The 17,165-nt window shown below is 34.6% G+C and overlaps 1 protein-coding gene across 2 annotated transcripts in view; it reads left to right on the top strand.

The window, feature by feature from the left end:
• The first annotated feature begins 9,872 nt into the window (after positions 1-9,872).
• LOC129226457 (serine incorporator 5-like) overlaps positions 9,873-17,165 on the top strand; it is a 31,093-nt gene continuing 23,800 nt past the window's right edge. Inside the window, exon 1 of one of the 2 annotated variants that reach the window (XM_054861065.1) lies at positions 9,873-10,007. Coding sequence is in view for 1 of the 2 variants with exons in the window: in XM_054861064.1 (XP_054717039.1) it covers positions 10,085-10,192 (108 nt within the window). In the remaining variant the exon portion in view is untranslated. Of the gene's footprint in view, positions 10,193-17,165 lie in introns of both variants that reach the window. The other variant, XM_054861064.1, reaches the window with a different exon arrangement.

Here is a 17,165-nt window from a genome sequence, read left to right as displayed (position 1 = left end):
GTTGACCATAAATGCATAAAAACTGGAAAAAGTTACAATAATATCATCAAATATAAAAATTTGATGTTATAGCTATAAGAGCAGACGTTTTGTGTAGATTACACATTGCATAAGATCATCCATTATAATATTAAAATCTGTTCGCGTCCGTCTGTCTGTCTGTCTGAAGATCGATCTTCTCGAGAACCGCTGCGAATCGAGAGTCGGACGAGATACCGATCAATTCGAAATTTTCCGAAGAAAACAATAGAACTAATCTCGTAATTGTACGACTTTAATTAGCGGAGATATTAATTAAAACGTTAATTAACACAACGTTATTCAGGAATTTTTATTTCTTTCCTGTTGCCTTTTTGCGTATGAGCAAATAAAATTCTAATAATGGTTTTAAAAGAGATTTTTTTGGCTGCTGTTCAAATCTTAAAACAACGTTTCCATCTAGAATTTCATTTCAAATTAGTTTAAAATTGGTTGCTCTATTCGAACATAGCCTTTATTTTATCGTCTGTCCTTTTTTTGTTTTTTTACACTCGACGTTCTTAACTCCTTTCAGCATATGAAAGTTGTTTCTTTAGCTATGTTTATTGATTGTAGTGTAAGTTTATCATTCACCGGCCTCATATTTTGATGCATTTAGGATGTGCGACTAATTATGCTTATTTTGTTGAACTTTTTCCCGTCATATGGGTGAGTTTTCGAATTGCAATAACTTTATTTTTCCTTCCTCTTTCTTTCTTTTTTTTGAAATGCAGTTTGTATCGTTAAAAGAACACGTTAAATCAAGATTGTTTGGATTTCTTTAAGTGAAACAGAGTTGAATAAAAAAATTGTTTTTAAGGATTTTAACTAAAGCTTAATTCGAATCTGATGACTTGGTATTTATTAATGCTTATTGGTATTTATTAAGTCTTGGTGCTTTAGTTTCGTAAGCAACCAAAAATTATGTGTCATTTTATGTAAAAAGCTGATCGTAATTGTACATAAATATTTCAGATATAGTCTATCAGATTTAATTCAGTTTAACGTGAGCATAGATTATAGTTGATAATGCATATATTTTCATCTTTTGTGCTAATTGAAAATACTCATAACTTATATCATTGATAACTATGATTAACGTTAAAGAGATTTTTGCCAAAAATATGCTCTACTGGTGTTTTTCAAACCTTGCATTACGCGTATTTATTTACTCCTTAGCGCTTTCGAAACTGATGTCAGAGTAATGCAAAAACATCAATTGGACATATCTTTCATTTTTTAAGTAGCCCGTGCAACGCCGGGCACGCAGCTAGTTTTAATAATAAACTGTATTTTAAAGTTCCACACATGCATTGAATCTTGAATTTGACCAATATAGTGTCAGAATTGAATAACATCGTGTTGCTCCGTACTTAGAGAGAAAAAATATTAGAAGTTATGATTTGTAAAAGTTTGCTTTCATATTAAATTAATTCTCACATAGATACGGAAAAAATAAGTAATAAAAGCATTTCGTATCTAGTAAAAAAAAAATGTTAATTCTCAACTTAGCCCATAACATTGGCTCAAAATGTCAAATTTACCTATGATAGAGAACAAAGGTTAAGTATATAAAAAATTTAAAATATAAATGTGGCTTGCAACAGCCCACATAAGTCACCCTTTGAAACAAAAGACGTTGCTAAAGAAATTTTAATGGGTTTTGAGCCCTCAAACTGTAACCACATTGATTACAATAAAACATAAGTTTGGAGTGCGAGTTGAACTATTTTACTTCTCATAATTTTCAGTCTTGATTGAAATTTTGGCTTGATGGTATTGAGGCTTAATATTTCTAGATTCTAATCTGACTCGAATAAATCCATCCCTTTTGATTCGACAACTAACTGTACCTGACACTTTTTCTTATTTTACCTATCGTCTCACTGCTTTTGTATGACATGTGAGGTTTTGAAAACCATACTACTCAGTAGGTACGTCACCAAGCAATTTCTTTCAAAGTTTTATCGGAAGTCCCTTTTTTGAAAAAGGGAGCTGCCGAGTTTTACCAGTTCTGCTTATCGATGAGCTCCTAGTAGTCTCTCAGCTTCAAAATTGAAATCTGGAATTATAAATGTTCATTGTCCATCTTCGAACTGGTCGTCGTAATCCGTCTCGAAACAAGTTCTCTGATGAAAATCATTCGCAATGCCTTGTGTTTTATTTTTTAGATTCTCAAAGTAACCAGTTTGCAGAACTAGAGCTGATGATCCAAACATAGTACGATGGCAAGTTTGAAGAATTCGATTATATAGCGAAAATTTACATTCCAGATTTCAACTTGAGTTCTTTGATAAGCAGAAGTGAGAAAACTCGGATCATCTTCTTAAAAAAGGAATATCAGATAAAACTTTAAAAGAAATGGTGCTTGAGGGCGTAACTACTGACTTATATGATTTCCATTTCCTCTCGTTATACTAAAGCAGTGAGACGATGCGCAAAATTAGATGAAGAAGCGTCAACTACAGTTTGTTGTCTAACCAAGAGAGATGGATTTCTTAGAGTCAGATTAGAAACCAGAAACCTTACCTAAACTGTATCACTAAGGTCAAACATTGTCAGGAGTCAAAATAATAATGCGACTCGGCAGCCAAATTATGTGTCATTGTATGAAATGTGGTTACAGTTTGAGAGCTCAAAAAACATTTAAAGGGGGGTTGTTTTGAGGGGTATTTTTCTCAGTTTTTGGAGCTTTTCTCTTGCTTTTGAGGGGGAGGGTCCGCGATAATGAGGGGAGAGCGCCTTTGCCTTTAGTGGGCTGGCACCCCTGGGTATGTGAACGACGCCACACGGACTAGAATAGCCAGATGTTATTCAAGGCCATGCGAGGGGATTCTGTAAATGACTGGCTGTCTTTTGAGAGTACGCAATATCTGGTTAGGTTTGGTCTTGGAGAAAAAAATCATAAAGACCATTTTTATAGAGAATTTTGAGATCTATAACTTTGGTACGAGGTACTTTTCGATAAAACTTACCGTTTTTGAGAAAAATCCAAAAAACCTAAAATTTTGATCGTTGACCCCGAATAACTTTTTAAGCTCACATGGGATCGACGGGGACTTTTGGCACCTTATTTGTAATAGTAACCGCAAGGTCTCTACAAAAGTTTGGCTTTGTCGGAATTTTTGTTATTTGATCACTATTTTTATGTCTAAATTGACCGGGCTATATGTCGAAGCCACGCTTCAGAGTCGCACAATAAAGCATTGGTTTCGTAGTCGCTTATCGCCGTGACGAAAACTTGATTTTTCTGCGCATGCGCGCCCGAGCTAAATCGACGTCGTGAGTGGCCACGCTGGAATCACTTGACTTTGATTTCAGCGTCACGCCGAGTAGCGACGCCAAAGCTCGGTGATTTCGCTTCTAGGAAACCTGGGCTTTACAAAGAGCGACTTTACCAAGAGAGGTTGCTTTGTGGCTAAGCGCGTGCAAGATTGGCGCGTAATCGTTCACTTTATTCTTCCCGTTCTTTTTTTTTACTTCTTCAGAACCAGCAGACAGGGCCCGACTAACTGAAAGTGAGGCCCTAGGTCCTTTAATTTCGAGGCCCTCTGAATACTCTATAAGCTGGTCCGAATGTATTTTTTGGGGGGCGCCTTTGTCAATCACAGAACTATGTAAATCATTTATCATCTGTATTCATAAGTCTCCTCGGGGCACCTCATGATTGTGACATAGTAAACTAGCTGCTGGCAGAATTAATAAAAATTCTACTTTAACAAAGTTCTCTTCTAACTAAAAAGTCATTATTTTTTACATATTACTGTAAGAATGCATGTATTTTTACTTTCTTCTATATCTAATATATAGAAGAAAGTATTGGATTCGTGCAAATTTTCGAATTTTGACGGATTCGAACGTTTTGAGGTGTGCTGAGTCCATTTCGACCATTTTTGGAAAATGTCTGTCTGTCTGTGTGTATGTATGTGTGTGTGTGTGTATGTATGTGTGTGTGTGTGTATGTATGTGTGTCACGTCTGTGTGTGACCAGTTTTTTGTGGCCGCTCTACAACAAAAACTACCGCATGAAATCGAACGAAATTTAGTACACATATGTGCCCCTATGTGAACTTGTGCCCATTAGTTTTTGGCGCGAATTCCTCCAAGGGGTGTGGAGCAATGGGACGTTTTTTGAGTTACGCGTGCTTGCTATTCCTCAGGAAGTAACTGGCGGAATCAAACAAAATTTGGTCCATATGTTGGTATTAACAGGAACAGGTGCTTATTCAATTTTGGTGTCAATAACTCAAACGGGGGTTGAGCTATAGAACGTTTTTTGTCGTCAATTGTGACTGCTGTATCTCAAGAATTAATGAACGGAATGAAAGAAAAATTTATCGGCAAGTAGCCCTTAGTGGGTATAAGAACTGATTTTATTTTTGTGTCAGCAGCTAAAAAGGGGGTAGCGCAATCACCCGTTCTTTTTTTCCATTTTGAGTGCCCTATCTCAAGAAGTAATGCTACGTTCTGGTTGAAATTTGGAATATATGTGAGTCCATTTGTAAACAGGCTTTGGTTCAATTTTGACGCCGATCGCTCCAAGAGGTGTTGATTTTTTTTTTTTTTTTTTTTTTTGCGAATAAAAATATTTTTATTAATGCAACAATAAGAAAGATAAATCGTAATAGATTGTCGTCTGCGTATTTCTCGTGATTTTAATTGTATGGAAATGATAAGAAATATTATCTCAATGATTTAAAATTTTTAACTGTTGCCATCTTATGTTTGTTAACAAATAATTTGCATAGTTTTAATGCTTTGCATAATTCTTTAAGTAATTTGAGGTCCCTTAGGAGTATGGGGCCCCAGGCCCAGGCCTAGTTGGCCTGTGCGGGAATCAGGCCCTGCCAGCCGAACATGGGTGGTTAGATTTATGCAAAACACCATTCGAAGTTAAAGACAGCCCCTCCCCCCGTATTTTTGAAATATTATGAAAATTTAAAGGCTGAGATAGGGTAATTGTGAATGATTATACTTTCTTAAGCATTTCTTATACCAAAGTTACATTTAAATGAATTCATTTCGAATGTTTTTCCTTTTCATTTTGTTTGCGTAAAAATTTAGTCATCTTTTTAAAAATATTTCTACCAGTATCTTTATTTGATATCAAAATTGCGCATTTCTTGCAGTTTTGTTAAAATCTTTACATAGTATAAAATGAAGTCTCCAAAAAGCGTCTGTGTGTTTGAAGTCGCAAAACTCGAGAACTACCCGGCCGATTTCGATGAAATTTTCACAGTTTGTACTTTTAAGTTCTGAGAAGGTTTGCAGACCTGTTCTAAAAAAAAAAAAAAAATCGATGAATAGTTCCTTTTTTTAATTCCAATTTAGGCTCATTTTTCACGTAAATTCTCGAATATGAGGGTGAAAAATTGCTTGCACATATTAATATTGCATATCGTTAGAGAGAGTAGAATTTTTCGCGTTTTACGCACTTTGTTCCAATGCTCTAACTTTATTACGGCGGGAGTAATTGGTGTTTCTAGCTCGAATTTTTTTAGGCTTAGCTGAAATTTAGCCACTACTTTCTTCAATAAATCTTTCAATAAAGAGTGAAGGGATGGTCCCACAGTTTTCATTTTGACACCATTGAAAAGGGCGGCATTTTTTACTCCAGATCTATCTCGACCTGTGGTCGGAAAACTAAGCTTCTATCTCCAAAGGAAAAAAAAAGTTACGAACCTTTTTCATCAAATTCAAAAAATCGCATTTCCATTCAAATTGTTGACCATTTTTTTCTTTCGCATTTTAATTCCTTAAATTTATTTTGTTCCCATGGTTACTCTTTTTATAAATCCATCTTTCTCGATTTAATATCTTAAAAATATTTTAATATCTCGTCATTGTTTGGAAGGGAAATTTGGCATGATGTTTTTGAGCAATCGCGATTGCTTATTGTTCTCACTTGACTGTTTTTGGCGTGCTATCATTTTATTTTCCCACCGCCAACCACCGCGCCATCACCGTCGACCGGCTCCTCACGATGCTGCTCCTCTAGCGAAAGCCGTCTCATATATTGAAATATGGGGCCGTGGTAGCCCGATCGGTAGAGTGTCGGATTCGGGGCCGGAGGGACCTGGGTTCGAACCTCGATGGTCGAAGACCCACCGTCGTCATTAAAGGGGACTGGGCGACGTTAAATAGACTCGTGGTCTCAATGTCCTCCAAGTGAAACGATACCTCTGGGGGTGCTAGCACCAGGTAGTTATTAGCTCCTGGACTAGTTCTAAATTCTCATTAACTGTTCGAACCGGTGATGGTGCTGCCATCTATCGGTATATAAAATAATAAAGGCAAGGCACTCAGTATGCAGTCCTCGACATAAATACAGTTGTAGTCAGTTGTGACTCTGAATAGGAATAGGAATATTGAAATATTATTTCAATGCGTTTGTTGTCGAAGATTCTATCTAGCAATAAACAATTCGATTTTGAATAATTCCTTTTTAAAGGCCGAAGCTCTTTTTTTGTTTGTTTGTTTGTTTGCTTGTGCAAAATGAGCAAACCACATGACCGTGCGATCATGCGTCATTTCTACTGAGTTTGATGTAAATATCCGTCCGTATCCGTAGTGTTGCTTTCGAGTGCCTATTATAAATGATGTTCCAGAGAGTGTTTTATGACTCGTCTTAATTCCTCATTCCCTTAAAAGCATTTCAAATGTGTCTAATAACTTACGGAATTGGTTCACTTTTTATGTATCGGTATTTAGCAGTTATGCTGCATCATAAATAAAATCTTTGTAACATTCAGATATCGGTTTAGTTATTAAATAATGACATGGGGGGGGGGGAAGCAAAAAAAAAAAAAAACTTTAAGGTGTGGCATGTTTTAATGTATTTATGATTGAAGAACATTTTATGAAATCGAGTAGCTTTGGTTTGAATTTACTTTTATTAACTTATAATTATTTGCACTCAATTAATGTTTGTGAACGAACTTTCTCTTTCGTAAGCTATCTCTTGCCTAAAATCGTTTCTGTCAAAATCTCGTTCATGCATCCGTGAAGAGAGGTACTGCAACTTAGAATACTTCACAAATGAGATCTTCTAAATTGTCGTTCTTTAACTAAGTTAATTATAATAAAATACTAATTTTTTACCCGCGGCTTCGCTCACGTTGATGTATATTTTTTCAATTGATTCAGGTTAATGGTCAACATGCGCAGGGGCAGGGGTTAAATAATTACTAAAACTTGGCTTGTCCCCAGTTTCACCGACATTTCAAATTTTCTCCTCCACCCCCCCCCCCCCCCCCTTATCAAAAGGTAACTGTAAACCGGGGAGGGGGATGAAATGTCGGCAAAACTGGCGAACACACCCAAAAAATTACGCAATACAAGTCACCCTAACAACACAAGGATATCCTTAAGGACTCCTGCGGATATCATCTTCAGGATGATCTGACATCCGCTGGCAGTCCGATAATGCTCCTACACCTGTCCTAACTTTGTCAAAAAGTACACTCCTGCTGCCATCCACAAGACATCCTGCATCTGACACTTGTTGGATAGTAATAGGACAATTCTAGGATGCACGGAAACACCTCTTTTTCCAAAAACTATCCTAAGGATGTCTTTTGGACTATTTTAATCCAGAAATAATCCCAGCGGTATCTTATAATACAGTTTCTGGATGACTATTGATCCAAAAACTCTCCTACTGATACCTTACAATACAGCTTCTGGATAATCCAGAAAGTTTCCTATACGAATCTTATAATATAGTTTCTGGATAATCATTTTCATCCTAGTCCAGAAACGATCCTATTGGTATCTTATTATACAGTTTCTGGATGACTGTTGATCCAGAAACTGTCCCACTGATAACTTGATGTCAACCAACATATTTAACAACAAGTAATTACAAGTAATTGCAAATATTTTTAAACAGCACTTAATTAAGATATTAGTAAGTACAGTGAATGTCAGAAAAATTTACTTACTTACTTTTTTTCATGCCCAACTGAAGTAGTAGATACCAGCAAAGTTTCAACATTGAAGAGAATTTAATTACAATTTCTCATCAAAGTCGTAGCTCAACTAGTATTGTTCTTTGCTTTCTCTACTTAACAATTCATCAGTAAAAAAAAACACTCGCCCAAACAAATGTAAACATAAGAAATATCCGTCCGCAAGAAAATACAAATTCATAACAAATCTGAAAAAGGTTCCAAACTGAAAAGTAGTAGTTTATTCTCCATTAAACAACAAAACCAAAGCAAATAAGTAACTTTTAACTAACTTTCAGACATCTTGGATTTCAACGGATCGCGGTCACCACGTGCAGTCAAAAATGCGGAGATCGGAAATGGCGTTGCAATAACTAATACACGCATGCGCGAAAACTCGCTCGTTCCAGGAGCACTCCGGAGAAAGAGTGTTATGGGAGTATTCCTGCCACTGTTACCCGTTGGACTCCTAAAGGAGTCTGTTGTAGGATAGTCCTATCATTGGAGCTTTGAGATTAATTTCGGTCATCCAGAGGAAGGCTGTGGTTGTCTGGGACAGGAAAACGTATAGAAGTAGTAAAGAAGTTAGTAAGGGTAATTCTTGAAAATTCCAATTCCAGTGAGGTCAACTATTCCTAAATAACATTTCCCATATAATAACGATCCCCACCAAATGGTGCCCAGCGCTACACGCCGCACACTGGGGCAAGTGTATGGAGAAGTTGGACATTTCAGTAAAACCAATTTCTATTTAACAATAATGAATTTCTATGTAAAAATAATGAAATACTACGTAATTAATGCAAAATAAAGTAAGTAATTAACAATTGAAAACACTTCATACTAATATGAAACACTAGTTTATCCAATTTCCATTACATCATCTTCAAGCAAATTCTTCACTTCTTGTGGCATTTCGTGTAGCAAATTGCAAGTCATCGGTTGCAAATTTGAAATCAGAGGATCAGAAATGATTAATAAATTGTGTTATTTATATGGAACATGTGCCCATTAGTTTTTGGCGCGAATTCCTCCAAGGGGGTGGGGGTGGAGCAACGGAACGTTTCTTGAGTTATGCGTGCCTGCTATTCCAAAGGAAGTAACTGGCGGAACCAAACAAAATTTGGTCTATATGTTGCCCTCAACAAGTACAGGTGCTGATTCAATTTTGGTGTCAATAGCTCAAACGGGGGAACGAGCATTTGAACGTTTTTTGTCGTCACTTGTGACTGCTATATCTCAAGAAATAATGTACGGAATCAAACAAAAATTTATCGAAAAATAGCCTTAGGTTTCATCATCCGGGCTGTCCGCGGAGCCCTCCCCCCCGGCATGGCTGGGTGCGACGGCCGAAGATCATATCAGACTGTAGAAGGTTCGGTTTTTGATACAAGAAGGTTTCCTTCGGGCTCGGTTCCGAGACAATATCACCCGGGCTCTCGGTTACAAATTTTCCGGCTCGGGCTTGCCCGGACTCTCAAAAATGAACGCGAACTCATCTCTAATGTACATCACTGCGCCAATGAAATTTTTATGTCTTTTTTTTTCTTCTTGATATAGAAGGGGGGGAGGGAGGCACCTTTTCTTTTTTAAATGGTTCGCCGTTTCAAAGAAAAAATGGCTACCAGGGTGTCGAAGTCACAACGTACGTTGCTATTCGCGGAAACAAATCGACAACAAGGTATTTTGAATTATTTCTTGATGAGCGGCAGCCAATGACGGCAGCCAATCGACGGCGCCCAATGTTCCCGGCGTCCAATGACGTCACCCAATCGACGGCGCCCAATCTTCCCACTTCGTTTCACAAGTGAAACACATTCATTGAAAAGGAGGGTCCTAATGTCTGTATCTCTCGTCATATTAGCGTTCTTGCGTCAAATGTAATGCGTTGCAAATTGTAATGCTCCATTGTTGGGTTTACATCCCTAATCAGCAGTGATCCAAAAATTGTAGAAAACGAAGGGCTTTGTTTCAAGGAAGAAAAACTACTAAATGAATGGACACTCTCCGTCATGAAACCTATTGTCAACATGCATTAATGTAAATGATATGTGAATGGATTTTATTTTAAATATTTGTTCATTTAGTTAGTTTTTTTTTAGGCATTATTACCAGGGATGGAAAATCCTTTAGCCCCCCTCCCTTTTGGAAATTCTGGTCATGTCCCTACAGTGGAGTTTGAAAGAGGAGCGGAAAATAGTTGCAAGAGCTGTAGCAGCGGCCAAGTGAGTTTTTATAATTTTTATAGTAAATTGTGTCATTCAAATGACATTAGAAAATATTTCAGTCAGGGTTGGGTTTTGGACTGTCCAAAACTGGTTTAGGACAGGACAGGTGGTTTAACTCGACGTTAAATCCCGGTTATCACAAATTTGCCATTTCAACTGCGCTTGCGCACGGACTTAGCTGATTTCAAAAATCTTGCTAAAATTTATTACAAACATTTTGAATTTGGTAATAAATATGAGATAGATACAGATAAAAATTAGAAATCACAAAGTTTTCTCTGATTTAGTTTTTAGGCCTCGGTAAAGATTGAATTTTGCGTCTTAATTATTAATGGATTCGGTGTCTGAATCGTCTGTCCTTTTTCAGGACCAAATTTTTAACCTCAGATGAGCGTACTAGAATTTCAGCATCACTTCTAATACAAAGCCGAACCCTCAACCTAAATAAAAATGTATAATACTAAGTTGTTTACGCCTAACGTAAAATATCCTCAAAAGACGGATTTCTGTACTAATATTGCAATCACTTTTGAAGTACACAACGTGTTTTACATTTATGTTAAATAAATATTTCCAAACCAATAAATATTGAAGTTTTATTTTTCTCTTAAAATTATCAGTTATTCCTATCCGTAGTTTCATATAATATATCACGAAATTGCTGAGAAAATATTCTAATCGCATTCATTAATTTGGTGGGACTCTCGCTCAGCTTAAATATAAACAAGCAACACGAAATCTTAAAACAGAAAGCCCAAAAAGCTAAGTCCGCTCGCAAGCGCAGTTGAAATGGCAAATTTGTGATAACCGGGATTTAACGTCTAGTGTTGGTTTATACCGTCCAAAAGTGTCTGAAAGTGTCTTAAACTGTCCAAAACTATGCTAAAGCCGTCTAATCCAATCAATTCTTATTCACTGCACTATTTGTAATGCATACATACAGTGAAACCTTTGTAAGTTGACCGCTTGTGGTGCACTATTTTATTGGTCAACTTACAGAGGTTGATTTACATGGTCAACGCTACTTCTGTGCCTAAAAAAGCCGGTCAACTTAGTCAGGTGGTAAACTTACAAGGGTGGTCAGCTTTACAGGTTTTACTGTATAGATATTAATGAGGTTTAATTAATGAGTATTTGATAAAAAAATTTTCCAAAATATTCATTTAAAAATATTTTATTAATAACGGTTGCCAATAACTATTACATAAAAACTTCCTTATGTAACAGTTGGTAGAGTTATGAAAGGAAATTCACAACACTACCAAGCAGGGTTGGCAAAAACCCGGATTTTTTAAAAAAAGCCCATGGACACAGGGTTTTTTTGGGTTTTATTAAATAAAACCCAAAAAAACCCAACTAAAGTTGGGTTTAAAAAGAAATGTGGGTTTTTTTGTCTTTTTTTGGGGAAAATGTGGAGTACTTGTAGCATATTGTGGCGTAAGTATATGGACAAAGTGCAAAAATTGTCTTTGGGTAAAAAAAGCTGGAAAACTAGTTAAAATTCAGCGTTTTCTGATGAGAAGTATGAAAGACGAAAAAATCCAAAAATGGAGAAGTTTCGGATTTTTTAATTTTTATTATTACTAACAGTTAAGGCAAAGTTACTTCTCGAGTGATAAAATCTATCGTTCGTTTTTAATTACTACATTTTTTTTTTTTGCATTTTACTTTATTGTATTTCATTTTGTCATGTAAAACTACTGCAGAACCTCAAGTAGTTTAAATCCCTTTTTACTGAGTTCCAACTTCATCAAGACATTTCTTTGAATTTTATGTTGCCTGTTTTTCTAATTCCGTGTACAGAGTAAGAAATATTCAACTTTTTCATAACATAATGAAAATACTGTACCTGTTCTTTTTTTTGTCGACCGTTTGTAAAACCTGTTAATTTCTAAAAAATATACCTTGTGTTTATTCAAGATTTGTGACGTGTTGGTTTGCAGAAAACAATTCACATGAAAGCCTTTAGATTAGTTTCCTCTGTACAATCTATAAATACTGAGAAAATCAGACGTGACAGGACTTGGTCAAGATAATTTGAGTTATTTATTGACCAGTTAAAGAAAAAAGTTAAATACATTCATTTAAAATCTTTTAAGTATTTTTTAATGCCATTAAGAGTTAAGAAATACTATTAAAGTTCAACATTCATTTTTTATGTTCGTTGTCTGTAGTGAAGAACAAATAAAAAAGAAGTTTAAATTGTAAAAGTATTTAAATTAATTAATTTTTTTAAAAACTTCTTAGAAAATTCAAAAATCCCAAAAGTGGACTAAGTAATGGGTTTTTTTTAAATGGGTTTTTTCAAAAAAACCCATTGGGTCCAACCCGATTCAGCCAACCCTGCTACCAAGACAACTAACTTCAGTTCCATTTATAACTCAAATAGTCCAGTCATTTTAGCCAAAAAAATGGGTCAACCTCAGAATGTGTAGGCTTGCCAGATGTCACGATTTTCCAAATAAAATCCCGGTTTCCCGGCCGGTTTTTCTTCACGTCCCGGAAAAAGATAAAATTTGATTACAAATGACCAAAATGAAGGATTATTTAGGATAATTACTTTGTTATTTGTAGCATTGACTTGTAAAATTCATACCCAATTAGCTTGGGAGAATTTTTACAACAAGATTAAAACCAAAAAAGACTCTAAAAATTCCTATAAAACGAAAAGCATATCAAAATTGTTCAATTTTTTAATTTCTCACTCAAAGTGTTTGTTCAAACTAAAGTTAATTGTAAATACAGTAGTAGAAGACTGTTATAATGCACACTTTGGGACCAGAGCTTTCGCGTTATACAGGTTTTTGCGTTATATAGAGCATTTCACAAATTTTTAAACTAATATTCAGAATATATCTATATATTAGCACTTCAGAATGAGTTTTATCGGCAATGAACCAATATTACAATTAGTTATTCACAAATAAATATGTTTCACAATCAAAATCCTGCACTTCTGCTAGCTTCATGGTTCGCATAGCAGCTGCATTTTCAAGAGCCATCTGGTATTTTCTGTTTACTATGAGTACTCATTTTCAATTTAAAAGCTTTGAATTAAGATGAAAAACTTTCAACATTTAATTTGCCTAGCAGTTTTTATGTTTGCAAGGCAAAACAGAGGGATTTTTTAAACTTTAAAACCTATTGTTTACTTGTAAAAAGTTGTGCAGTTTATAGAGAATTGCGTTATATAGGTTGGCATTATAATGGTCTTCTACTGTATTTATATCTCGTTAGTGAAATGTTCAAAATGTTATCTGCTTAACATCATTTTTAAAAACAAACTGCCCCATAAAATGCTTCAAAAATCAACCCAGGGGTGTTTACCCTTTTGAATACTAGCGGCACGAGGGGGGGGGGGCATTCTGGTGTCCTGGTTGAACATTTCAAAAATCTGGCAAGCCTAGGAATACGAGATAAGAAGTAGATCTGAATTTGGAATGTCAAACAGCATAATCCCTGAAACTTTCATAAAAATCTGAGATGGTAAATTTGAAAATAATTTTTTTTGGTTGATTTGACATGGAATGACCCTATATCGAAAAAAATCCCTATATATCGAAAAAAATTTCGAGTCATTTGTAGATTTTTTTTTCTACTTTAGATTTTTTGTCTCATGAAAAATTAAGGTAAGGGGAGAAAATTATGTTTACTAAAGGTTGCTAAGAAACTCATAAGGAATCGAGGGTTGAAGGGTGTGTAGTTAAGTCGTTGTTCCGTTTTGAAGTTTTTAAATTCCCTCTAGTTTATTTAAAATCTTAGTTGTATCTAGTAACACTGTAAAATCAGTTTCAAGTTATCCGTTTTGTCTGTTGATTATCATTCCTAGTCTTTTCAACTTCAGTGAAAATCATTCAAGTTAAGTAGATTGATTTTTTATTTTTCTCTCGATTACCATCGTCGAAACGAAAATCCCCTCATGTTGCGGATCAAGTTGAATTGCCGAAGAATGAAGATGTATGAAGACGCAAAAATGTCATTTCTGGTAAATTTAGTATTTTCCCAAGCAGAGCTGTTATGAGAAATCAGAAAGCCAGAATAAAAGTACAGAAACTTACAGAAAACTTTCACTCAAAATCATGAAACGACATTAGTTATTTTTTAGAAACAACGCAGTTCTCAGTAAATGTTTAACATTTAATTTTTTAATGATTAACTTTCATTTAATCCGATGCTCGTATAAATTAGAAATTGGGTTCCGTACACGAAAATTAACTTTAATGTTTTAGGAGATTTTTATGATAAACTAAGATCGTTTCTGTATATCGAAATTTTTATATATTGAATTTTTTTCAGGCAATTTTTACTTCGATATATGGAGGCCCGACTGTACATACTAATTATAACCTATTTTGTTTAATTTATTTCAGTAACATCATTTTCTTTATACAGCTACTGATTTTTTATCTTATATCTTTAAACAAGTAATTCATGTGACTAATTATATATATATATATATCAGGGTTGGCTAGGTTTTGGACACTACGGAAAAAACCCTGGTTTTTACCGTCCTGTCCAAAACTGTCTGAAAGTGTCCAAAACTATATTTTTAGAGATATTGTATTTTGCGAGAAAACATCAAAAACAGAATAAAATGTATAATAAAAGTAACTTTTTTTTGTACATTTATTTAATGTGACCATTCAACTTATTTATTCTGTTGATTTTAATCTAGTTGCATAGAAGTTAAATTCTTAATGAAAAATTTCAATTTGTGTGCACAAGTTCAATTTTATTTATTTTCTTTTTGATAATGGTAAACATATTTCCCTATGTTTATGCATGTGTGCAAATGAAAGCAGGGTTGGCAAGTTTTTTACCATCCTGTTCAAATCCATGTGTTGAAAACTGTCCGAAAGTGTCCCGAACTGTTATTTGACAAACGATACTTTGAGAAAATATCAAAAACAGAACAAAATATGTGAAAATTATTTTATTTATTTATTTAGTATTGACTAATATATTTACCCAATGTGAACATTCAAGTGTACCTATATAGCTGATTTCAATCTAGTTATGTAGAAATTAAATTCTTCAATAAAAATTTCAATTCAAACTCATGAGTTAGTTCTTTTTTCTTTACCTTAAAACCAAATTCTTAGACATTTATGCTTGTGTGCAAAAGAAAGTACTCAAAATATAGTGCAATAATTGATTTAAATGCAATAACTGACATTTGTTTTAGTTACAGAATGTATTACAGTAAAAATATGAACTAAAAAAAAGGATAACACAAGTTTTAAAATATAAGTGTTTCATCATCAATTTCTTGTTTTTAATCTATAATTAAAAAAATAATTTTTGTTAAAACATCATGTAAAACTTATTTGCACAAATCATTTTAAAAAAAAATTAAATTTTTTTTGCACCTAAGTATTGCGCATTTGATAACATTCCTTTGAGTTATAAATGGAACTGAAATGAGTTGTGTTGTGAATTTCCTTTCATAACTCTACCAACTGTTACATAAGGAAGTTTTTATGTAATAGAGTTATTGGCGACCGCATGAAGGTACATTGTAAGATTTTTTAAGTTGGCATGTTAGCAGTCATGCAAGTTAAAAATCCATTGCCAAATTTTTGCAGTTGCTCTTGGAGTCATGTTTCTTTTTTTTAAACAATATATTTTCTTATTTTTTCTTTGCTCTTTGCCAGTCATTTGAATGTAAATACAGAGCCGCCGAAAGTCAAGGCTCATTGTCAATTTGGTCACCAGGTCCCCCCTCCTTGCAGAAAACTTATCAAACTTATATTGCCCTACAGTCGACTCCCACTACAGTGCGATTCGACTTACGCGAAATGGCTATAACGTGAATTTTTCACGAGTGAAAAATTTTAGAGCTAACGCGAATTTTTTGCCCTCAACACGTATTTTTTTTGGATGGAAGTATGTGCTACGTTATTGGAGAGTAAATATTGATTTCATGAATGTTGTGGCATCACTGACAGCCTAAGTTCCCACACCAAACTAGTGTAGTGCATCAAATAACCACTCAGCATCTTTCATTTATTTATTTTTTTCATTTTAAATATAAAAGTTGTTAAAATGTAATGGCACCTTAGTGTCACCTTCATCTAAAGTTTGTGAAGATCGGAAGAAAAAGAAAGTTTCCAATAAAAAATATAAACTAGTATGTTGTGGCCATCACGAAACTTTCTTCTATATTTTTCTTTTTTTTTTTCTGATCCCTCCCCATGCTTGACAAGGAAGCAATATTCCCAACAAAAACAAAATGACACATGCAAAAACTTGACGACCATCCCAATGTCTGAATTATTGCAAAAGCAAAGCAAAGAGCGAAAAATGAAAGTTATTTTAAAAGCCTTGCTTGAATGAATTACAAATATTTTATTTGTTAACAAACATAAGATGGCAACAGTTAAAAATTTTAAATCATTGAGATAATATTTCCGATCATTTCCATACAATTAAAATCACGAGAAATACGCAGACGACAATCTATTACGATTTATCTTTCTTATTGTTGCATTAATAAAAATATTTTTTATTCGCAAAAAAAAAAAAAAAAAAAAAAAAAAAAATCAACACCTCTTGGAGCGATCGGCGTCAAAATAGAACCAAAGCCTGTTTACATATGGATTCACATATATTCCAAATTTCAACCAGAACGTAGCATTACTTCTTGAGATAGGGCACTCACAATGGAAAAAAAGAACGGGTGATTGCGCTACCCCCTTTTTAGCTGTTGGCACAAAAATAAAATCAGTTCTTATACCCACTAAGGGCTACTTGCCGATAAATTTTTCTTTCATTCCATTCATTATTTCTTGAGATACAGCAGTCACAATTGACGACAAAAAAGGTTCTACAGCTCAACCCCCGTTTGAGTTATTGACACCAAAATTGAATCAGCACCTGTTCCTGTTAATACCAACATGTGGACCAAATTTTGTTTGATTCCGCCAGTTACTTCCTGAGGAATAGCAAGCACGCGTAACTCGAGAAACTT

The sequence above is a fragment of the Uloborus diversus genome, chromosome 7 (genome assembly GCF_026930045.1).
Source record: "Uloborus diversus isolate 005 chromosome 7, Udiv.v.3.1, whole genome shotgun sequence".
Taxonomy (NCBI): Eukaryota; Metazoa; Arthropoda; class Arachnida; order Araneae; family Uloboridae; genus Uloborus; species Uloborus diversus.
The sequence above is the reverse complement of the archived record's forward strand: the minus strand, read 5'-3'. Positions and strand labels throughout refer to the sequence as shown.